At 44.9% G+C, this 25,357-nt stretch overlaps 1 protein-coding gene across 2 annotated transcripts; it reads right to left on the bottom strand.

Moving 5' to 3' along the window:
* Positions 1-451: 451 nt before the first annotated feature.
* Positions 452-9,389, bottom strand: Tmem128 (transmembrane protein 128). Of its 2 annotated transcripts, none has more exons than XM_034509456.2 (5): positions 9,229-9,381; positions 7,460-7,601; positions 4,887-5,045; positions 2,649-2,755; positions 452-1,024 (listed from the first exon to the last, which is right to left on the bottom strand). In XM_034509456.2, exons 1-4 carry the CDS (start codon positions 9,317-9,319, stop codon positions 2,656-2,658), a joined length of 492 nt encoding a protein of 163 aa, XP_034365347.1. In that variant the 5' UTR covers positions 9,320-9,381; the 3' UTR covers positions 452-1,024; positions 2,649-2,655. The 2 variants fall into 2 exon arrangements, with proteins under 2 accessions (XP_034365347.1, XP_034365348.1); XM_034509457.2 differs by lacking the exon at positions 452-1,024 and adding an exon at positions 1,993-2,230 and having other exon boundaries at positions 9,229-9,389.
* Positions 9,390-25,357: the final 15,968 nt, after the last annotated feature.

The raw sequence follows: 25,357 nt of genomic DNA, 5'->3' as shown, positions 1-25,357 counted from the left end.
TGTCCCTGAGGCCTTATACACCTCAGTTTCTCTTTCTCTCATTACTCTTGTTTACTAACCATACCTCCACTGTGTGCCAGACACTAGAATAGGGTGACTTACAAACAGTATTTCTATTTTTTCTAACCCCAAAACGAGTATCATTCGCAACTTGCAGTTTAAATTTGCAGTCCCGTCTTCAGTTAAGTGTGTGTGGGTACTGTGTGCCCAAATCCCAGCAGTGACTACATCAACCACTTCACGGGAAGACAAATCCCCAAGCATCTCTGTGTCACAATGCTTATGACAGGCATCACGGGAGCATACAAAGCAGAAACACCGGCTGCTACTGAGCCACTTAAGAACAGGGGAACCTACTTTAAAATGAAGCTACATTATTTCTAGTTAACTCTAAATACAAACAGCAAAAAACGGAAGCTCACCCCAAATCTGTATTAACCAAATGCACAAGAAAGTTATAAAAATATTTTATTGATGTTACAGAAAAAAATTATATATACTTAAACATTATTAAAAGAACATAAGTTGAAAAATGTTAAAAACCCAATAACTTACATAATGATAAAATCCAGAGTAACAGGAAACCATAAGATGCTTCCATTTGGTCCTCTTACCTAAAGAGCTGTGACAAATACAAGCTATCCAGTGACTACTAACAGTGACACACGATTCTGTCATGCTTGCGTCCAGTTACCTATAAAAGGGTAGCTAGCCTTCAAGTAGAATGAGCCAGACTTTGTAAAACTGTGGGCACTGTGCTCCTTTGAGGAGCCACTACTGTCTCTAAAACCTGACAGATTAACACTTGCTAGTTCAGTCTAACACAAACTGCTGACAATCAGTCACTTGTTTTGGACACCCGAGAGAAAGATCATTTATTCTTATTTCGACAGCAGATGTAGAAAGTCACAATTTTTCCAAGAAAACAACTCACTTCAGAGACACTAGTGCACAGTGAGCTTCTCCTTTGTGTCAGCAGACAAGCTGAATGCTCTGTTCACTTTAAATGTTCACGTTCTTAAGTCTGGAAGAAAACAGCATTTATGTGCCAAGTGAAACATCTTAAGCTCATGAATTCCCATTAAAACAAAGTGTTGTGGCTGGAGAGATGGCGTAGTGGTGAAGGGCACTGGCTGTTCTTGCAGAGGGCTGGGATTCAATTCCCTGCACCCATATGCAAGTTCACAACCTCTATAGCTTTAGTTCTAAGGGATCCTATGCCTTCTTCTGGCCTCTGTGGGTACCAGAGACACATGTGATGCATATATACATAAGCATATATACAAGCAAACACTCATACACACAAATATATACTTAAAAAAAAAAAAAAAAAAAAGGACAATCTGCATGGCTTCCAGCACCACGCTGCCCTCACCACCAACCATACACCAGGCACATGGAAGTCAAATGCACCCAAATACCTAGAAACAGCCAAACAGTCAGAGTCCAGAACTCCAGCCACTGGGGAAGGGGGCAGGGGGAGAGAAAGGTGGGAATCAGGGTCAGCCAAAGCTGTGGGAATAAGATGATACAAAGACTCTAAACCTCTTAAAGTGAGACATGCGCAGGAACAAGGGGGCCCATAGGTCTCATCGGTCTCTGGACATAGTGTAATGCTGGATGACAACCGTTTGTGTCAGCGTGGTGATGGTCAGCAACTCGCCTCTGACTGGCAACAACAGGCTCACGTGTACCTCCACATCACACTCCCTAAGGGCCACAGGGTGCACACACTCCATCAGCTGGAACACCCTGGTCCTGAGCCCCACCCATCACACATCCCATCTGCAAATGGCCCCGTCAAGTTGATTTTCTCCAAGTCACATATAAGTGGCACGAGGGGAGGGACTATACTGTCTTTTCTCCCCTAATCACAGCATGACCATTCTTAATACTCTACACACTTAGTTAATAAATGTGTACCAATACTCCCAACCTGGGCAGGGGCTGGTACACAGGGACATAAATTCTCCAAATAGTATACAAAGGGCAGAAATTTTTAAGATTTATTTTTATTTTATGCACCTGAGTGTTTTGCCTGTGTATATGTAAGTACAGCACATGTGTGTCCAGCACATGTGTGCCCGACATCTGTGGAGGCCAAGGTGTTAGATCTCTTGGACCTAGAGTTACAGAAGGTTGTGAGCCACAGCGGAGATGCTAGGAATGGAACGCAGGTCCTCTGCAAGAGGAACCAGGGATCTTCACCAGGGAGCCATCACTTCAGCCCCTGAAAAGAATTTTTGAAAAAGGGCTAGGGTACCTACCATTCATCCAATACCTATAGAAAATGGCGGAATTTGTCCCAAGTTGAGTAAGATCACCATCATTCCCACACTACTTCTAACAAGCATCCAGCGAACAGTCATGCACACACTATAAAATGGCCCCACGGGAACTTATCCACATTAAGACACACATGCTGTCTTTATGAGTTCTTTGAAAAGCATGATGCTGTCTCTGAAAAATGAGCACTTAAAACTACACCTTGGGAAGGTGGCCTCGGTCCTTGCAGCTGTGTTCAGTGGTGAACTGCTTCAGCACAAACACAACAGCAAGTGATTCCCAGGCAGTCTGTCAGAGTGCTCTCAGGAAGTGACTGCAAGACGTTTGTTTCCACAGCTCACTGTTAGAAACGAACATCTTACCTGGAGCTTATCCAAGGAGTGAGATGAACATCACGACCCCCATAAACTGGGTAAACAGCAGCAAGGGAGTGAAAAATGACCACACATTCCACAGAGCCAGGTTGAAGCTGAAAGAAACCAAAGCAAACAGCTGACAACGGCAGCTGGGACAGCACAAATGTTCAGAGTGGGAACCGCGCTTGCTTGAGAACGGCCACCCAGGCAGGTCTTTAGACCCAGTGGCACGATCTGATAGGAAGGAGATTTCTGCCTGTGCTGACAGAAGCTGCAAGGTGACCTGGGGTGACATGGACCTCCCCACATTAGCATGAGGACTAGACCAAACTCAAATGGCTGCAGCCTGCTTTATCCTCCCAGGCGTTATCATGGAAAAAGGCAAAACAGCTCTTAAAACAGCATGAAAAAGCAATGCTGTACACAATGCTATAAAGCCTTCACTGCAAAAACACCAGTATTCCTGTCACCAGGTCAAAGAAAACACTTACTAAAAGCAAATGAGTTTCGATGACTAAAGTGATAGAAGCAGAAGCTACCAGGGAAACCATTAAAAAATTAAACAAGCTCTCCAGACAGCTATGGGTTTTAATATGTAATCCTGGATAAATAGATGTCAAATAATCATAAGCCACAGGCCTAAAGCTAATGTGATGTTTCTTGGGATGTTCCTGCTACAGAAGGCAAAGTCAAACAGCATCCTTGGTCTACTGTCGCCATGGAATGCTGACCTCACAGGGGTAATGCCCAACGACAGCTGAAACTGGGTCAAAGAAAGGGCATTTAAGAGGAATATACAAAAAGCTTTAAGACTTTCCAAAAACGCAGAATCCAGTTTACATTAAAACAAAACAAAACAAACAAACAAACAAAAACCCCTAAGAGCGGAAGCTTTGCTTTCTCTAAATTTTTTTATTAATTTTTTCTTCAGTGAGTATTACCTTTTTTCCCTCTTTTTTTAAAAGTAGCCTCTCTTCTTCACTGAGCATATGTGAATTTACAAAGGTGGATTCATGCTGGCAACAGGGAATGAGCTGAGCAGTCCGAGCATGCGCACACTGGGAAAGACATGTAACCTTTAAAAGGCACAGCTACTTTCACTGTGGAAGAACCACAAGCTGAAATGTGCTACCAGACACACGGGGAAAGCATGACAGTGTCCCTTCCTACCCAGGGATCATCAGCTCCAAAATCTTGCAGAGACACCAAGGCTTTAAATGCTCAGGGGCCTTACAGGGACCACTGCATCTGCAGATCACCTGCACCTTTCCCCACATCCTCATGTCATATCCCTAGGATCTTTACAGTGCCACACACTGTGAACTGCTGCCCAAGGCACTACTACTCTGTTGTTTAGAGAGCAACAGAGAGACAAGGACTGCATATGCTTAACACAGATGACACCCACCTTGGGAGATAGTGGCTGGTGAGACAGCTCAACCACCTGGGAAGAGCCTGATGCTACGTCATGAAGCTGGAGGAATGGACACCTGGGGCATGCACAGACCTCACCTTTCTGGGTATATGTATACACAGATAAGCCCAGCAGAGTGCAGGGGTTCTTAATGGCACCCTTCCAAATAGCACCAACTATAAACAGCCTGACTATGTGGCTGCATTAACAGATACACTAGGATTCAGTTACACAGTGGAGTGACGGCTGGCAGTGAACAGCTGCTGGGAGCTACAAGTGAACTGCATGCACACACTGCATGTATACAGTTAAATAGTAAACACCGGTGACTGTACAACCAACTTCTCTAAAGTCTGTGTCCAAAACACAGACGAACAGAACAGTGTTTATGGTATGCACAAAAATGGCAACAAAGATGGGGCAGTGTTTGCATGCGGAAGGAAGGCACAGTGAAGCAAAGGGAAGAATCAGGAGGGATGGCCAGGAGGACAGCTCCACTCCTCCCCAACCTAAGCAAGCTCTGCAGCAGCGCTCGCCTTGTGATCAGCTCGCTCAGCTGCACTTGGTTTTCCTTTTGTGTGTCTTATCCATCACAAAGAAAAACACTTAATAAATGAAACACACAGTATGTGCAGATGTCGCCTTCTCTGTCTTAAATAACTAAGGCAGATTAAGAGAGAAAGAAATTGAGAGGAGACCCCCAAAGAACAGAGTGCCTGGGACCCCCTTTTCCCTGGAGCACCACGCTGCTTGATTTAGGTTCTGGGTCACATTCATCATTACCAGAACACAAAGTGATTGCTTTTCATTCACATTCAACACCCACTCACCAAATCCCTGCTGCAATGAAAGTTGCTGTTGTGATGGGCACCAGCGTTGGGTACTTGACATCGTATTCTTCAATCCCACGATACCATTCCAGATAGACTATGCAGTAAAATGCAATTGACAGGCTGACAAACAACAAGGCTCCACCAAAGAGAAACCAACTGTGGAGACAAAGAGGAAGAAAGGAAGTATCGACAGTGCTGGGAGAAGTATAGATTTCTGTAGCCTTGGCTTGGTAGGGGTCATGCCTTTTTGCCGCTAAGAACACACCATGTTGAGGCCAGGCCTGTGCTTTCAACTTTCTCTCATTCCCACAGCCCTGGTCCAGTGTCTAATGTCTGTCTATATGGTCACTGCCACTGGAAGGCATGTGGCCCCAAGCCCCCACTTAATGCTGTGGTTGATCCAACACATCATCTGTGTGGGACCATTTCTAATGCTACTTCTCTCACACTGATGTCCTAGGAAAGCCTAATGAAAGGACATACCCCTAAAGCCTTGAAACATCTACCTTCCCATCACAGCCTCACCAAGCAACAGTCCCAGGTCCTCCTGGCATCCTGCCCATCATCTGCCAAGCAGGCACTATGAAACCAGGTAATGAGTCTGCTACAGCAGAAAATGCTACTGAATGCAGATGTGCCCCTGCCATTGTGCCAGACCCATCCTGGGCTCGTCCCAAGTTCTAGTTCACAAAAAAAGCAGCTGCTGAGGTGGCATTTCAGGTACTTTGCTCTCTCCCAGCAGGTTCTAAACCAGCTGAGAGATGAAGTTTGCCGGCTGATGAAAATCTAGTGTCAGCTTTGTCACTGACAGAGCAGAGGGAAGAGCATGGCTTTAGGGAGTGTCAACAGAAATTTTGTTGACACTAAATCCCCCCCCCCACAGGCTTATTCTTTGGTTCCGGACCATGAACTTCCACTGTCATTGGCCTGTGTGAGTGTGGAAATAAAAGCCTGCAAAGTGAGCAGAGTCCGCCTCCCGCAGGAAGCAGATGCCCAGGAGAATGATGCTGGTTCCAGTTCCCCATCTAAAACTCACTTAGACAAGTCACATGACCTACCAAAGATCCGAACAGATGGAAAAATGGGAGTGGGATGGGGGAAATGCTTAAACAATTTTTAAAAATTTTTAAAAAATGCTTCCTCATGAAGGGTAGAGCAGTCTCTTTCTCAAGATGTAAATGAACTACTTCACATCTGGCACCCTTCCACCTGAAGACTTGAAGGACTGTATTTCCCATGATTCAGCAAGACCAAATTCCTGTCTGCATCTTTTATGGCTCCACAGTTATGTCTAGTCACTGTTCTTGGCACTAAACACAGCCCTCATGTGCCAGCTCAGACATCACCTCCATCTCCCCCTTTTCTGATACCTGATAGCCTCCACATTATTCACACATGATGCAACATGATGCATAACTTTTGCTCCATGGTCACCCCTGGGATGAGAGAGGACAGGATCTGCCCCTTGGTATGACACTAGGACTCAGATCTAAGCTCCTGACTCCTCCCCCTGACCTTCAAGGCAACTCTGAGTCACACCCTCTAATCACTCCCTTCCTAACTACTCTGCCCTAACTACCTGAAACACACCTTTCTCAGGCCACAGTTCCCACTCCTCCTCTGGTTCTCAGGGCTTTCTTCTCCAGTCTTCTGGAGGCACACATAACAATTTTAAATTGCATATGTTCAAGTGATGTAATCTACTGTATGCAACATAGTAAAATGACTACTAGAATCAGCTTACTGACATAGTCAACACGTCAAATAGCTAACACTGTATATATAAAGGTAATGGGAGGGGTCATGAGAGGACCACATAAGATAGGAAGACAATAATTAAGATCTCACATACACTGTACCCCAAAAACTTACTAGGTTTATGTGTGAAAACCTGCACCCTTTGGCAAAAGTGTCTTGTATTTTTCTGTATCACCAGTAGTTGCTTCAACATCATGTCTGATAGAGACTAACATCACCAGAGGTCAACACTGTCATGTGTGCGTGTGCATTCGTGTACGCGTGTATGTATAGGCCAGAGGACAACAATGGTGTCTTTTTGTGGTCATTCTCCTCCTTCTTTTTAAGACAGGGTTTCTCACAAACTTAGAGCTATTTGATTCAGCCAGACTAACTGGTCCATAAGCCCAGGGGTCCCCATCTCTACCTACCCAGAGCTGGGATTATAGGCACCAAACTGGATTGTTTTCCTCTTTTTTCTTTTTGTTTGTGTTTGAATGTAGGTTCTGGGAATCAAACTCAGGTCAGCATGCTTGTAACAGCAAGCGCTCTGCCAACTCAGCCATCTCACCATGTCTTAACTGTTTTGAGAATTCAGCTGACAAACTTTAACACACAAAACATGAAGCAACAAGGTGTTTTTGTTCTTTTCTTTCTTTCTTTTTTTTTTGGTTACCTGAGACAGTCTCACTAATGTATCCCTGGCTGTCCTGGAACTCAGTGTGTAGATTAGGCTGGCTTTGAACTCAAGAGATCCACTTGCCTCTGCCTCCCAAGTGCTGGGATTAAGATTACTATGTGTCACTACACCCGTCAAAACAAGATTTTCTTACCTATTGGTGTGAAAATTGTCTTTAAAGGTTTTAAAGAAATCAACATAATAGGTCACAACAATGGATGCCAAAATCCAGAATCCAGAATGAATGTTAAGTCTTGGAAGAGGTCTCTTCTTTTTCTCAACAGCTGTGGGTGTTTCTATAAAACAGAGGACATTTTTGAATTATGAATGTGCCCAGGTTTTTACACCAGATGAAGTCATCTCCTAGAGCTTTCCAGTGACTAGAATCCTGCCCACTATGGTGCCAACTCCTTCTGTCAGACCATCAGGACAAGTGTATATTTAGGGGCAGAGACATAGAATACATCTTCAGTATGCATGGAGTCTTGAGTTCTATTCCAAGAACCAACCAAATGAATAACGAAAATGGTAGACTTACATTTGCTGAGTTAATAGGTGTTCACTAGAAAATATGCTTAATATACTAGCTATTCCTGCAAAATGAATCTTGGAATCACATTTAAACCTTCATAATCTTCTAGATACAGTAATACCATCCAAAAGTATGGTATAACACATACTCAATTCACATTTCCTTTAGGAAAGTAATTAGTCATGTTAACTAAGTAACATCTCAAAAGCAGGGGAATGAGAAGGTTCAGTACGTAGCATGCTTGCTGCTCAAACATGAGAACCTGAGTTCATCCCCAGCATCCACATAAACTGAACATGGCAGTGGATGCCTGTAAGTCCAATGCTGGGACAGAGACAGGTGGGTCCAGGGGCCAAGGGACATCTAGTCTCAAAAAAAAAAAAAAAAAAATGTGGAGACCAACAGAGGAAGATACGCAATGTCAATCTCTGGCTTTCAAAAGCACATGTACCACTTAATGTGTGTGCATACACTAATAAAAGGAAAATGTCAAATACAATAAAACTTATACCAAAATATTTTAAAAAGACATCAGCTTTTGGGGTAGCTCCAGCATGGAATGGCACACAGCATGGACTGCACCGTTGATAGGCAAGTCATCACTCTCCCTGCAAACAAAATGAAGGGCTTCTGACACACCCTCTCTGTATTGTCATATGAGAACTACTGGTCTCCAAATGAAGTCCAATGACTATCAGAGTCTCTGGAGAGGTTAGTACTAACACAAAGTCTTGAAGACATTCTCAAAATGCATATATTGTCATGCCTTGGCACAATGTTGCTAGTGTTTATTTTGAAAGGCTAACAAATAAACAAAGGTTTTACAAATCCAGGTCAAATAGCTCCAAAGTAAACTGACCCTCATCCTAACCATTCTCTAGCCTATAGGCAACCAACATGATCAGTTTCTATGTAATTGGTTTTTATTCTGTGCATCTACAGGCAAAAACACATAATGGACTGTAGTTTGTACCCAAATGGTGGCATGTCATATATTGTTCTGAGATTCCTTCTGAAAACGACCCAAAGGGATATAGAAAAGCCTATCTGATGCACAGGCAGAGATACATCTAATCCAAACTTATTTTGCTATCTTTCTGCTGACAGGCAGCTAGGTACATCCAACCACAGCGTATTACAGGCAAAGCTGAAGTGAAAGCAGTCTGCTTACGTCTTTGTATAGGTTCTGGGTTTAATTCTTAAGACTAGGAAACTACGTTTAGTTTTAGTTTTAAAGGGTGTTTCCAATGCGGAGTTAAGTCAGCTCTCCACCGAATGCGGAAATGCAGCTCAGGGGAGGATGCGAGGGTTGCAAGACCTGTCAGGACCCTGGACACCGACTCGCGACCCAACTTGGTAAGCCCTGGGACCCAAAGTCTGGGGAGCCTCACCTGGCTTGGCCTCGTCCTCGCAGTCCAGCTCTACTTCGGAAGGAAATAGGTAACGGCGCCGTAGCTGCTCCCGAGCCCACGGAGCGTCCATCTTGGCGCCCGCCAGTGCGACGGAAGTGATCGCACGCAGCACTTCCGGCGCCAGGTCCAAGGGCGGACGTTCGGATTAAAACTGTATTACCTTGGCGGCTTAGTGGACAAAGAAACCGCGCTAAATCACCAAGAAGGATTTGAACTTTAAAATACTGATCTCTGGTCTCAGGAGCAGAGGGTCCCTGGAGTGTTCCTATCTATGGAAGCTCTAAACGACCAAAATTAGCGTTTTCTCTGGCTGCGGGGACATCCAGCTTCCAGCACCTAAACGTAGAAAATAACCTGTCCAAGGCTGAACTTCCAAACCCCAGTCTCCTGGCTACTCTTGCTCTATGGGGGTTGCCCCGCTAGTCTGGGATGAGTTGTAGGCAGTTCCAGGAAGAGGAAAGAACCGCCAGATCAGGGAGATTAAAATAAATTGCACTCCTCCACACCCCCGCCAGTTTACCAGAAAGCGACGAGGAAAGTGACAGGGTTCCCATTCGGTATTCTGAGTCCCAGTGATAAGGTGTTCTTCCTCACCTATAAGGTTGTTCAGAAGTATAACTCTGAGGCAGATGACTGCCTCAAGATCCTCAATTCTCACTTTCATAGCTTGGAAGAACAAAAGAGCATGCAACCAAACTAACTCTGCGGGATGCTCCCTCCCAAGATGTGATGCCTCCAGAGTCTGCATTCCTCTTATAAGTAAAATGCAGCTTTCCCCAGTTTCTGGGAATTCATTTTGGAAGCAATTGCCCTTGTTCCCATTTGCTGCAAATAAGTTTGTTTGTTTGTTGTTTTGTTTTTTCCTGTGATCTCTACTTTAGTGTTCTATTTATTTTGTCTCTGGTAATGCTGACAGGTTGGTTGCATGGCTCTGGGCAAGAAAGGAACGTGAGACTGTTTGCTTTTCTGCCTAATAGACATACTCCACCTCTGTATCTGATTTGTTCGGCTTAAGGGAAGACCACCGGTTTAGGAATCAGATGAACCCTCTTCTCTCGGCTTGTGAAAAATGGCCCTATCTGGACTGTGGGAACCAGACTGCTTTTCTAGCCAATTGCTCCCACCACCCAATGCCCATAATCTGCATTTCACTGGATCATGATTTTTTTTTCCTCTATCAGGAATCCTATTGTTCATTCTCCTACTCTTTCTCTAGTGAGTCATGATCTGAGAAAGTTTGTGCTTAACCAGTCAAGAGTTTATTGCACCTGCTGTTTACTAAGAACTGCCATGGCGGGGCTACGGTGATGAGACGAGCAAGAACTGACCTTGCTCTTGAAGTGCCCCTGGTTCAAAACTGACCTGAGATATGGAAGATAGTACAGTGCTACTAGAAATGTCCAGAAGTGTTTCATTAATCCAAGCAGCATTTTCTGACCAGCTACTTACAGTAAATGCTGAGGATGAGGTAGGGGTGTTGTAGTGTACATAATGTCAATACGGCGCCATAATAGAAATCTGCGTGTGGGATTTGGGGAGTATGGAAGAGAGGTGGTGTGTTCTGCCAGGGGGTGTAAGGAAGGCAGAGTGGTGGGCTGACTACAGCATCACATCCCAGCAGGAAAATCTGAGCACTCTTCCCTATGGTGTGGGAGCTGATGAAGAAATTGTCCAGAAAGGGGTCAAGTTTCTGTGAATTTGTTTCTGTTGTTACTTTAGCTTTCCTGCATCCTTTGAGGCAAAGAGTAATGGTTGAGCAGATCGGATGGCCTTTCTAAACAATAACTCCCTTTTCCTGGTTTCCTTTTCTTTCCAGGATCCTAAAGGACCAGATTCAATTCTTCTTTGCTCCCCCCCGCCCCCCAACACACACACAAGGTTAGAAAGTCTTGCTAACAGAAAAGTCAGTTTGTCCCATCAACTAAGAAGGGTCACTGCTGGGTCTCCCTTGAAACTGGATATTCCCAAGAGAGTCGCAGCCATTCTGGAGTTTCCATATGTGGTATATTTGGGTCAGGTCAAGTTTCCCCTGTGGTGTTTCCAAAGACTTTGTATTTAGATCTGAAATCCTTCCAGGTATTTCCCCTGGTATTTTTACTTGTACTGCCTTTACACCATATTGATACTTAAAAGCTGATTGGAACCAGTCCAATATTTAATGACATCTTCTTTGCTGAGGCCCATCTCCTAGGTTCTTCAGTGAATTCATTGTGACACCTTAATTATAGATATGCGATACAGGCTACAACCAACAAGAAATTTTCATTTTCAATGTTGATTACCTGTGGGAGAAAGTGAATTTGACTGTGACCTTTGCCCCCTTAGCTGTCTAGTTAAGTCCACATGTTTATACACTATTGAACCCTGCTGCGTTTCTGTAGGCTCTTGGGCAAGTGATTTCAGTGTGATAAATACCAGTCTATCCATCCATGAAGTTGCATGTACTCAAGGGGAGATAACTCCATTCTGATAGCATCTCTCCATGCCTGTTGTGGCCCATGCATTCAGACAGTGGTACCTGCCATTCTCTAGGCTTGCCAGACTGCAAGATCTGACATCTGACACTTACTTTTTGTGCTCTTCCTCCATCTTCCTGTCTTTCTGTCTCTCTCTGTTTGTCTGTATGTGTGTATGTATGCGTATACATGCTGACGGTCAAACCCATGGTTGTGCATTTGCCAGGAAGGTGTTCTAACCACTGAACTACATGGTCAGTCCTGATCCGCTTGCTCATTCATCAATTTTCTTGTCTTTGGAGTCTCGATCCTCACTGTTCATGTCAACCTTTTTAATTGTCAAGCTTGACTGTCATTCTTAACTTATCAAACTTCTCCTCAGTGGAGGCAGTCATGTTCTCATTGTCTGACAAATATGGAGCACATATCTGGGACTCCATAACCTCCATAACCTAATCACAAACAGCTCCCCCACTGTTCTCCCTTTCTGCTGTAGTCCTGGCTGTTTTCCAGAGGCTTGCCCTGTCTCAGAGGAACATGACCCAGACCAGACCTCTTGGTCCCTGGAGCTGATGCTGAGCTATTGAGATGATCTTCTGTGTTGCTTTAGAATGCTGGCCTGTGAGGCCAATGTGGAGTGAAAACAACATAAGGGCCCATCTAGTAAGGGGACTCTAAGAGGCTAAGAGCATTGTTTCCATTCATGGATCCTCCTGAGCCCTAGGGAGCCCAGTTTATAATGTGAACCTCAGGAGACTATTGAGGTAGCTCAATGGTTAAGAACACTTGCTATTCTTAAAGGAGACTCAAGTTCTATTCCCAGCAACCACACCAGGCAGGGAACCTACTACAAACCACCTGTAACTCAAACTCCAGGGTATCTGATGCCTCTGGCCTCCACAGGTACCTGCACACATATGAACAACAACCCTACCCCCACTTTACCCCCACAAACACATAACTAAAACCAAATTTCTCAAGATGAGCTCTGGAGCTGGTAGCCTCACTGGCCATCATTACTGGCTGTGGTAGTTTGGCCCCTATAGACCCATATATTACAATGCTTAGTCACCAAGGAGTGGCACTGTTTGTGAAGGATTAGAAGGACTAAGAGGTGTGATCTTATCGGACTAGGTGTGGCTGTCATTATCCTTTGCAAAGACTTTACACATTTTTCCTAACGCCCCCCCAGATGTGTGTTAAGCTTATGAATGTATGTATATGCGTGTGTTTGTATGTTGGAGGGTGCATATGTTTACAAGTGCAGGTGAAGGCAGAGGAAAACCTCAGGTGCCATCCTTAAGAACACTGGCCACTTCTTTAAGACTGGCTCTGTCATTGGTCTGGAACTCACCAAGTAGGCTAGGCTAGCTGGCCAGTAAATCCGAGAGATCGCCTTGTGTCCGTCTCCCCAGTGCTGAGACTACAGCCATGCACCACTATGCCTGCCATTTCCCCTTGGGTTCTGGAGATCAAAGTCAGGGCCTCAGGCTTGTGATGCAAGCACTCCACCAAGTCAGCTCCCACACACCAGTGCTATTTTGAGTAGTGCTGTGATTTGGATATAAAGTGTTCCCCCCAACAGGCTCATGAATCTGAATACTGGGTCCCCAGGATGATACTGCTGGGGAGGTCATACAACCTTGGTGCTAAGAGATATGATCAATGGATGTATATCACTGAGGGGCAGAACCTTTGAAGATTATAGCTTTTCCCTGCTTTATGTCTGATCCCATTCCCTGCTTCCTTTTGGTGCCCTGATGTGAGGAACCCTGCTACATAGTCTCACTGCCGGGAACTTAGGATGGACCACAACCAGCAGCCAAAAATAAGTTGTCTTCCCTTAAGTTTCTGTTAGCCATTCTGTCACAGGAAGGAGAAGAATAACTAACATAAGTGGTTTCCTGTTCCTACAACCCTGGGACCAGACTGATACAGCCCTCCTTTTTCTTTGTGCCCTGTAGCTGCCCTATAATCAGCAAATAGTCTTTGAGATCCTCCAGGAAAACTAATACACATGCATCTCTTAGTGAAATGCCCAACACCTAGAAAGTGCCCATCACCTGGAAGGCACCCAGGTTAATATATACCATTAAGTGTTAATATATATCATTTTAAAGCCTTTCATTGTAAAAAGAAACCTTGATGAAACATAATACCCTCACTCATAAAAAATCTAATGAAATATGTAGGTCATCACATGTATGTCTGGCTATTTCCACAACAAGAGCTATAGTGTTGCTATGGTATAGCAAGATCAAATATTAACATCATGCAGTATTTTCTAGCAGTAAAAGGGGGCTTACTTTACATTCCCACCAGCAGGGGGCAGACGAAGCCATCTATCTTCAGCATTTCCACCAACAATGAACTTATCAATTTGATAAGTGTTTCCCATTAGACAGTTGGGGGAAATTGTGATTTTAGTATGCTTTTCTTTGTCTACATGTTTTCACATGGTAATTGTTTGTACACACATGTGTGACCTCTTTGGGGAGCGCCCATTTCTTTTTGCTTGTTTTCACCATGGATATTTTGAAGTCTCAGATGTACTTTGCTGGTTTGTTTTAACCTTTCAGTTCTATGGTCCTCATACCATGCATGTCATCCCGTGCTTCACTTCTCATAGCTGTGACAAGCAGCTTTTAAAGGGCTTGGCTCACCAGAAGTGTCTACCTGGATAAGGGTGATGCAACGGGCCATGCTTTCTGAGATGTCACTTACCATTGCCAACAGCAACCCAACCGTATTAACAGACAGTTCCAGTTCCAATATTAAATAATTCATAAGTTTGAAATTGTCCTTTTGAATAGCACCGTCCCACATTCTCCTGCAAGGGACACATGAATCGCCCCCCTCTGTTTAGAATATCTGCATTGTATGCACTAGCCACACTGTGGGGAGAAGGCAGCCAGCCAGCCAGGGACACACAGAGAGACACAGAGATTTATACAACTTTCATTACAATATGCTCATTATGTCTGTTTTACTCATAGTTATTGTTGTTAATGTCTTACTCAGCCTAACATAAATTAAATGTTAACACAGCCACATATTCATTGGAAAACAGAATGTCTGTGGGCTTCAAAGCCACTGTAGCTTCAAGGATTGCTGAGTTACTAGAACATCGGCCCCAGATCAGACCTGCCACACAGAGAACATCGTAAACACCACTTGAGCACATCTGTGAGCCTCGTTATTACTTACAAATAGTCACTCAACTCTCCTGGAAGAAATTCTTTGACTAACAAATAAAACAGACCCCAATGATCAAAATAACAAGATTCATGGCTGAAACAAACATTGTGATCACAAAATCCATGTGTGGTTTTAAAAAGAAACAGTGGACTTTCTCTGAAGAGTTCGTCAAGGTTGGAAGAAAAATAGCTTCAATCACACTGGTGTGAGTGTCCCCCAGCTCTCATGCCTGCCGCAGGGAGACAGCAAGATCATCCTGAGAAGGTATTATGTTTGTGGCCATGATCCTCTTCCTCTGGTACCTATCTCAGGCCCCAACAGCCTTGCTTCTGATTTTAGGCAGGAGTCGGAGGGGAGTCTCTGGGTGAGCCTGACTTCAATGGTGGAACAGAGAGTCACCATGAACCTGGTGGGCACCAACTGCATAGACAGCCTCATTAACTCTCAAGGTCATACATCCCATGGGGAAAACAGGGCACCCCCCACCCCCTGCAACCTGGCTGTTTTAAGAAGGTGACAGGTGTTGGTCTCAGTTAATAAACCTTGGCAAAGAAAGTGCTATTCCTAAGACTACATGGCATAGGGAATCAGGGAGCTGGCTGGAGACTGAGTCACCTGGTAGGCAGGCACCCTTAACTGTATGTTTCCCCAAATGCTCCTGGAGATTTCTGGCCCAATCTGGGAGTGTGGTTTTGTTGAAAGAACAGTTTCTGTGGTCAAATTCTTGTTTGAGTTATAAGCCACCATCATGTTGGCAAAGCCCGAGGAGATGGAGGTGCCCTCCCTACATACCTAGACATTGATGCCAGCCTTTGTCACTTGTGTACATGACACCAAACCATTTTCCCTTTCAGAAAAAGAGATTCTCAAGGCTAGAAAATCACTCAGTTGATAAAATCGCTGCCGTGCAAACGTGAGGCCTGTATTTAGGTCCCCAGAGCCCAGCTAGACATAGCAGCAGGAACTGAGAAGAAGGTTATGTGTGTAAACTAGTTGATGCCTGAAGCTCATTGGCTGGTCAGCGTTTCTATATCAGTGAGCTTCCAGTTCGGTGAGCAACCCTATCTCAAAAAATAAAGGCAGGTAAAATTAAACAGTCGTGGACAATTCTTATGGATTACAACCACTTGAAAAAGTAATTTTAAAATGTAATGTAAAAGATAAATTAATTAAGTAAAAGCGGAGAGTCATTGAGGAAAGCTCCCTAATACCCAACACTAGGCTCAGCTCCTCATGGATGCCCATCTACAAGCACATATGCACACACCCTTGCTAATATACTAACAAGTACATCACACATATAATATAACATGCATAAAACAACACACTCAATGCAACATATACCTCCATATTTTTGAATGACTGTCATCCAATATGAAAGTATTGTGGTAGGAAATGTGTAAGTGTTCAAGGCCCTGAGTCACACCGCAGGTCACCACTGAACAACAAAATAAAAAGAGTTTTCTGATCCTGGGACCCAGAAACCCCCAGGTCAGTTGTCTACTTAAAACACAAACAAAAAGAACATGAGTAGAACATGGTGGCACTCACCATCAATCCCAGCATTCAGGAGGCAGAGTTAAGCAGATCTTTCTGAGTTTGAGGACATCCTGGTCTATGTTGCAAGCTCCTGGCTAGCCAAGGCTACATAGTGAGACCCTGCCTCAAACAAACAGACAAACAAACAAACAAAGCTATCCACCTAGAACATCTTTATGACAAAAAGATAAGCCATCTGTGCTAAGACAAGTCTTGTGAAAACAAGGTCTGTGAGGGGAGACCTAGGGAAAAATTTGGGACAGAGAAAAATCCCGGTCAGTCCAGATCCTGTTATTTGCTGTATGATCCCTGAGAGGACTTCCGAGCTCTCTGCAGACCCTCATCTGAATCATGGGATCCTTTACCCTCCCTGGGAGAAGCATAAAACAAACAAAACACATCTTGGTACTCACCCAGGGCATGCAGGAGACATCCCACAATAGGGAGCAGCTATGACTAACTAAGGTAAAATCCAAGCCGTGATAAAGGCATCCAGGGACGGGCAGACTGTCAATGCTGTAGTACAGTGGGAAGAGACAGGGCAGGCTTTAAAGGGCTGAAGCTGGTGTGTGTGCAGAGAGACAGAGACAGAAAACAGTGGAGACGGGATAGTGGTGGTGACTCCTCACAGCGGCCCTATGATGTCTCTACTGCTATGAGTCTCATTGTCCATGAGAAGGAAACTAAGAAACGCATGTGTTGTCATGAGATGTGGAGGTTTTCACTTGCTCCCTGATTTGAGGGACCAATTCTTTTGGGATCTAGTTGTAACTAACTGATCGAGCACAGCACAGGTCGGAGTTTAAAGGTCTTTGGGCCACAGTCTTCCTGCTGGTGAAGAGGTACAGCTAAGACCTGAGCCTGAGCTCTCAGCTGCCAGGCTACACTGCCTCTTAGGACTCAAAGTGTCTCAGAGTATGTGTTTCAAAAAAGCTACAAAGGCTGGGTGCATCCTTGCTGAATATTAGCCCATGCCAGCACCATCAAAGGCTGGGCTAGCGTCATCAGACTAGAAAACACAAAAGGCATATATCTGAGATCCACTGGGCACTGATTCCAGGGACTCCATGGACGCCATGATGGGGCCTCTGGGCCATTAGAATTCTTGTTTTTTGTTTTTTGAGATAGGATTTCTCTGTATAGCCCTGGCTGTCCTGGAAATCACTCTGTAGACTAGGCCTGCCTCTGCCTCCCAAGTGCTGAGATTAAAGGCGTGCACCACCACTGCCCAGCTGGCATTAGAATTCTTAAGTCTCAAGCCTTTAATCCCAGCTCTCAGGAGGCAGAGCCCTGCAGGCCGATCTCTGAGTTCAAGGCCAGTCTGATCTATAAATGGAGTTCAAGGACAGCCAGGGCCATGGAGAAACCTGTCTCAGAAAATAAAAAGTTTAAATCCCTGATGCAGGCTACAGAGATGGCTCAGTGGTTAAGTTCACTGACTGCTCTTTCAGAGGTCCTGAGTTCAATTCCCAGCAACCACACAGTGGCTCCCAACCATCTGTAATGGGATCCAGTGCCCTCTTCTTGTGTGTCTGAAGACAGCTACAGTGTACTCATATACATAAGATAGATAAACCTTTAAAAAAAAATCTCTGACTTAACACAAAACAGTATTTGCACACAGTCTGGGCACATTCTCCTATAAACTTTAAAGCAATTGTCATTATTATTATTATTATTATTATTATTATATCAATGTTATATTGTTATGCCAATGCATATGGTGTGTGTGAAGAGTATGTCTATGCCATTGTATGAGGTCAGAGGTATGTGGAGTTGATTTTTTCCTTCTGCTTTTATGTGGGTTCTAGGGATCGAACTCAGATCTCCCTGCTTGCACAGCCAGTGTTTTACCACTACACCATCTGGTCAGCTCTCTCCTCTCTGGATCACTTCTGGACCAATTGCAGTGTAAACTCTGTGCATGCATGTTCTACTGGATTGTTCAAGGAACCATGAACAGGAAACTGCACACTCTCGTACACTGCACACTTAAAACAATGTTTTCAATCCCATATTGAAAGCTGGCCGATATTAAGGGCCAACTGTGTGTGGCAGCCTGGTCACTACCTTCTCACTCATGCACATGGTGAGTGACACACACCAATCACAGCATTTACTTTCTGGAGCCCAGTCAGGGCCTCGGAGCCCTGTAAAGCACCGATCATCATTCCAACCTAGTGGGAATCAGTAAGCAGAGGGAATTGGTTTGCTTCACTGATCTGAGGGACCAGAGCTCAGAGATTCACACAGGTTGCTTCTGCACCAGTGAGAATCTGTGCGTCATTTCCTAAGACACTTCACACTTGCTGTTCACGTATACCCAAACCCACAACAGTTGAATACATAAACGTGTTTTTAAAAGGAAATTTTCCACCAAGCTTAGGAAACCCAAGTGGTCTGAGCTGGCATTGGAAGAGGAGTCACACACACACACACACACACACACACACACACACACACAAAGGTCAATTGGACTCTGAGTCTCCCTGTTCCAGGTTGAATCCAGAGTGTTCCCCACAAAGTGCATGTTGAAGTGCTTGCTCTCCAGTAGGTGGCCATATCTTGAGCTATGGAAAGGGGCTTACTTGGCATCAAATGTCATTAAGGCAGGGCCTTTGAAAGCAATAGCTTAGCTGTGCTCCCCAGCCATGATCAACTGAGACCCTCTGTAACCATGAGCTCATCACACAAACCTTCCTTGTATAAACTGTTGCTCAGGTCTTTATCATCTCAACAACGTAACTCTGTAATAAGACCCCTGAATCTCAATGAAATAAAAACAATTTTGTATTCTGTCTTAATTTACTTTTCTTTCTTTCTTTCTTTCTTTCTTTCTTTCTTTCTTCCTTTCTTCCTTTCTTCCTTTCTTCCTTTCTTCCTTTCTTCCTTTCTTCCTTTCTTCCTTTCTTCCTTTCTTCCTTCCTTCCTTTCTTTCTTTCTTTCTTTCTTTCTTTCTTTTGTTTGCCTTGCTTTTACTTTTTGAGACAGGGTTTCTCTATACAGCTTTGGCTGTCCTGGAACTCACTTTGTAGGCTGGCCTCGAACTCACAGATCCACCTTCCTCTGTCACTAGGGCCCACCCGAGTGTTGGGACTAAAGGTGTGTGCCACCACGACCCACCTTAGCTCACTTTTCTATTGCTGTGATAAAACACCATGGCTAAGGTGACTTCCTTACAGAAGAAAGGGTTTATTTGGGGTTTAGGCTTCTGGAGGGATTAGAACCCATTACCATCACAGTGGGGAGTCAGGACAGCAGCAGGCATGGTGGCTGGAAATAGAAGCTGTGAACTCACTTCTTAAACCCTAAACAGGAAGTGGAGGGAGCACAAAGGAAAGAGTCAAAGACCTTAAACTCTGAAAGCCCGCCCCCAGTGATGCACTTCTTCTAGCAAGGCCACACCTCATAAACTTCCCCAAATCGTGTCACCAACTGGGGATCAAGTATTCCAGTATCTGAGAACACTGAAAACATTGAAAACATTTAAACCACCACACGTTCTAACCTGAAAAATTAATAAAATAAAGCCTCCTGGACTAAGACATAGCTCTGTCAGAAAAGTACTTTCTGCATAAGCTCAAGGACCCAAATTCAGCCCCTAGAATCCATATAAAGAAGCTGGATGTGGTGACAACTGGCAATTTTGGCATCGCAGAGGCAGACACAGAGGATGCCTGGGCTTGCTGGCCAATTAGCTCAGCCTTACCAGCAGGGTGAGCCCCAGATCCCAGTGGGAGACCTTGTCTCATAAACAAGGCAGAAGACTCCTATGGAACATGTGAGGCCTCTGTGTGCACACACACACATGCATACACACCATGTACCCACATGAACATGTCTCCTTCCATGTACACACACACACACACACACACACACACACACGGGGGGGGGGGGTGGGAGGAAGGGAGGGAGAGACTATGAAGGTCTTATGACCTTAACATTTTCCTGCATCCTTCAAGAGACTGCTGATTCAGGTTCAGCTGCCTAACACCACCCCATGCAAGGAGGCCGAGAGGGGACGTCCGTGACAGGACTATTAGTCTCCCAACTCAAGTTCACTGGCAAATCCCCAGAGCAACACTGTTAAAACTGTATCTTACCTCCCTTTGATCTGCAGTGGAGAAATCTAATATGTGGGTGACTGGGGGGCCTCAGAAAGAAGTCAGCCTAAGGGCACTGAGAAAGGTAGAGAGAAGCAGTAAGCTATTTGAGCAGTTCACAATGGCCACTCTGTGGCCCAACAAAGGCTTGCCCTTCTGAGTGATGTCTGACCTTTAAACTCCCACAAACATATGTATTTGCTCAGCAATTACCATTTAAACCACCAAATGGGGCTGTGTAAACCCTTGTATCAAAGGAATAAATTAGAGCTTGCAAGGATCCCATAACAAAAGAGGGCAGAACAACACTGGCCCTCCTAAAAAAACACAGGGGTCTCTTCCCCAGTGCATACTTTCCCTGAGAAATCCTGTCTGTTTTGTGACTAAGACGGACAAAGGTCAGGCCCAACCCCATATAGTAGAAGCTGAAATCTGCAGGCTAAGGAGTGTGGGTGAGATTGGAGGTTGTCTAATGAGAAAGATGAAGGCGATGTGACTAATGCCATTCTTCAGGCAAGGGATCACTTATGGCTTTATGCTGTGTGTGTACACGTCCATGCACATGTGCTGAGTGCACATGCACGTGGAGCCCAAAGGACAGGATTGAGTGTTGTAAATCAGTCACCATCCACTCCTTCCTTCCTTCCTTCCTTTCTTCCTTCCTTTTGTTCTGTCTTTCTTTGTTGTTCCTTTGTCCTTCCTTCCTTCCTTCCTTCTTTCCTTCCTTCCTTCCCTCCTTACTTTCTTTCTTTCTTTCTTTCTTTCTTTCTTTCTTTCTTTCTTTCTCTCTCTCTCTCTCTTTCTTTCTTCCTTTTTTTCTTTCTTTCATTTGACACAGGGTCTCCCACTGGCCTGGAACTCAGAGATTTGCCTCCCCAGCACTGAGATCACAAGCTACATCACCAGGTTCAGCTTCTGTTTTTCATTACCATGGTGACAGGGAAGGACTAGGAGTTGGGTAAGACATCTTTGATAGGCAAGACAGGTAGGGACAGGAGCCATGATTAGAAAATTCAAGATGGCTGGGTTCTTCCCCATATTCCTGAGCAGGGACAGAAGCTCGGGACATATTTACACTAAAGTTAATTGGGCTATCATCCTCTCTGTCTTTGTTCTAACTGATCAACTCTAATTTAGGGAATGAAGACCCCTCAAAGAATCTTAAAACTCTCAGCTTCAGCTTCCAACCTTCACCCCCCCCCCCAGGGTCTTTCTCTGCATGCTTGCTGTCTGTGCGTGCGTGTGTGCGTGCGTACATGTGTGTGTGTGTGCCTCCCCACCTCCAAGCCTTTCTTCACCAGCTGATTCTGTCTGTGGTATCTGAGATTTCTGCTGTTGCTACTACTTGTTGTACTTGAGAGATTTCTTGCCTTTTAATTCTTTAACTGTCAGGAGAAACAAACCCACTCCAGACCCATACATAGACAGAAACAATAGGTTCTGGGGATGGAACTTGGCCCCTCGTGCTTGCAAGGCCAGCATTTTACCAACCCCAACTCCTTGCTGTCTTTATTTTTAACATCATCTAAGACAACTGTGCATGTCTGCTAGGTGAGACCATCGATATCGAATTCAAAGCCAGCCAAAGCCAAACCAAGTGAATGTAAGTAAGGATGTAAGTGGTGACTCCCCTCCCTAATACTGTACATTCAAAAACAGAGAGAACCATTTTGAGACAGAAATATGAGAATTACTAGACTGGGGGGGAGGGGCAAAGTCCAGTCCTATCCTGGAAGTGACAGAGTAAGCTGGGAAGCTGCTCTGACAACCACATAGTTGGTACAGCTGGAATGGACTCAACTTTTGGCTATAGTCAACCACAGACAGACAGCCCGGGAAGAGAAGTCTCATCTATAGCAGAAGGGATCCTTGCTGGACAGCAATACAGCAAGTGTGACCTCTGGTTCTAGAGCCGAAGGTGTGGAGCTGGGTGAAAGGTAGCAGACACAGTGCAAGCACGCTGGGTAACACCATTTACATCAAATTCAAAGCCAGGCAAAGTCAAACCAGGTGGGTGTAAGTAAGGCTGGAGGGTGCACTCCGAATGCAAGACCAGGTTCTTTCATAGTTTGTGATGCAGAAGTGTGCATTGTGCAAAACTCACTGGGCAGCACATGATCCTAGCACTCTTCTGTTTCCATGCAAATACCTCGAGTGGAGGTTTGTATAAAATGGTACACTGGGTAGATCTGCTTGGCACCTGCTTGCTCTGAGAAATGGCTGTCCCTTGTCTGTAAAGTGGAGCGTCATCTCAAACTCCAGAAATCATCATTCAGTAACAATGCCCACACAACTACATGGTCCTATCTGCTGCAGTTAGCAGCATTGGCCGGGCTTCATGCAGGGAGAAGCCAGGTATTGGAGACTCTGCCTTGAGCCAGGGCCTTGGTCAGTGGCAGTCCCTGCCAAGGAAGCATAGCATATCTGTTAGTCTGTTAGAATTTTCCGTCTGTCCTTGTGTGTGTGTGTGTGTGTGTGTGTGTGTGTGTGTGTGTGTGTGTGTGTGTGCTATGCTTGCTTGTACAGATGCATGCCCAAGGCTGATGTTGGGAATCATCTCTCTTCCACCTTTTTCTTTGAGGCAGGGTCTCTCTCAATCACTCAGAACTTGCCAATACAACTAAGTCTCACTAGTGAGTTTGTTAAGAGCTTCCCATCTTTGCCTTCCCAGGCTGGAATTACAAGGATGCCATCATATCTGCTTGGCATTTACATGGGTTCCAGGGATCTGAACCTTGGTCCTCCTTGGGTAATGGCTGAGCCTTCTTCCCAGTTCATTTTAGATTGTTTTCAGACACCTAATGTGTGCCAGGCTCTGCATGCACAGCATTCACTTTATCTGCTCTAGGCCGTCAGTATGGGAGGCAAGAGTCTGAGGTGCAGAGATGCCTGCCCATCAACCTTCTCCAACGAGGCTGTTGGCCAGAAAGATACAAGGCCCAGACTCTAGTTCCATCAGTGCAGAGACTGTCACTGCTTCCTGCACACAGGAGCAGATGAAGAGGTAAGGGTGTGAAAAAGTTATTTACTCACCTATCAGGGAGTAAATAACTACTGTGTTGGCTAGTTTTATGCCAACTTGACACACAAACTAGTGCTATCGGAAAGGAGGGATCCTCAGTTGAGAAAACGCCTCCATAATATCCAGCTGTAGGGCATTTTCTCGATTAGTGAAGCCCATTGAGGGTGGTGCCATCCTTGAGTTGGTGGTCCTGGGTTCTATAAGAAAGCAGATTGAGCAAGCCAGAGGAAGGAAGCCAATAATCATCATTCCTCTATGGCCTCTTCATCAGTTCCTGCCTCCAGGACTCTGCCCTATTGGAGTTCCTGTCCAGTCTTTTTTGATGATTAACAGTCCTGTAGAAGTGTAAGCCGAATATCCCTTTCCTCCCCAACTTGGTCATGGTCATTTCATCACAGCAACGAAAACCCCAACCAAGACGACTGACTACACACTATTCAAGAATGCAGTGGATGCAGAGGATGTACCTCAGTGGAGGAGACTTGTCTAGAATACAAAGGCCCTGGGTTTCATCCCTAGCATGTAAGAAGGAGCAGGGGGCAGGGGAGTCCCAGAAGCACCACTAAACTAGTGCCATCCACCCTGACCTGGCAGAATTGCATTATAACACACGTGAGCATCCCTGAGTTAGACTTGACCTTTTCTCTCCCCTTCCTGAAATCTTCATGGCCTGGTACCTTGCACACATCCCTGCCTAGAGTAAGCAGTCTGGAATGCTGCAGCTAACCATGTGACTTAGGGCATTCTCAATGACAAGGGGCTTCCCCAAGGGCTCAGCATTAACATAAGCCTGGAGCACAGTCAGTAGCTCTAAAATGAAGATAGTGAGTATTCCCATACAGACCAAGTCTTGCCAAACTCCAAGGACCAGCTGTACCACCAACCCCTTGACATCCATAATTTAGAAACCACTGCAAAATAACACTTCCTATGCTTTCTAGTGGATGGAAAGTCTAATATGCTCTTCTTGGTGCAGCAAGCACTTCGGTTGAGGGCTGATTCCAGGCACTTTTTTTTTTTTTTTTTTTTTTTTTTCCGAGACAGGGTTTCTCTGTGTAGTTCTGGCTGTCCTGGAACTCACTCTGTAGACCAGGCTGGCCTCAAACTCAGAAATCCTCCTGCCTCTGCCTCCCAAGTGCTGGGATTAAAGGCGTGCGCCACCACTGCCCGGCTATTCCAGGCACTTCTTGAAAGCAAATCAGAAGAAGAAGGGTTAAAGGCTGAAGTTTCAGATCTGGTAATCACAAAGCGACAGGAGATGCCCAGAACATGCCTTTCTTCTTACTTACTGAAGGTAGTAATTCCTCTCGTTTCCTTCTGCAAGGGAAAGAGTCCAGTAGGCTTTGCCATTGTCATGGCTGCACCCAGGTATAAGTCAGCAACATGTAATTATCTATGCTGGAGTTCATGTTCATCGTGGACACAAAAGAGCTTAAAGCCAGTGAGGAGGGTTGGCTTTATCAAGGCACACTATCCACCACCGTCACTATGGAATCAAAAATAACACTGGTCTTTTATAATTCTCTTTATTCAGCTGTTAAAGTGTTTACTTCAATATACATAATACATGTTTGTGAGCAGGAAGGGTGGCTCAGTCCCTAAGAATGCCTGCTGCCCTTCCAGGGGACCAAAATTCAGTTTCCAGCACCCATATTCAGTGCCTCACAACTGCCCATTACTCCAGGATCTGATGCTCTCTTCTGGCCTCTGCAGGCACATGTATTCCTGTACAACACCCACATTCATACACATAATTTAAAAATAAAAACTTCAAAAAGATGGGGCTAGAG

The sequence above is a fragment of the Arvicanthis niloticus genome, chromosome 7, assembly GCF_011762505.2.
Source record: "Arvicanthis niloticus isolate mArvNil1 chromosome 7, mArvNil1.pat.X, whole genome shotgun sequence".
Lineage (NCBI taxonomy): Eukaryota > Metazoa > Chordata > Mammalia > Rodentia > Muridae > Arvicanthis > Arvicanthis niloticus.
This window is presented reverse-complemented; position numbering and strand designations above follow the sequence as displayed.

Excerpts from the sequence above, each read along its gene's own strand:
- Tmem128 (XM_034509457.2), bottom strand. The coding sequence starts at position 9,319 with ATGGACGCTCCGTGGGCTCGGGAGCAGCTACGGCGCCGTTACCTATTT. Across the intron at positions 5,046-7,459 it reads GACAATTTTCACACCAATAG|TTGGTTTCTCTTTGGTGGAG; the intron begins GTAAGAAAATCT and ends TTGTCTCCACAG. Across the intron at positions 2,756-4,886 it reads TTCATTGCAGCAGGGATTTG|CTTCAACCTGGCTCTGTGGA; the intron begins GTGAGTGGGTGT and ends GGTTTCTTTCAG.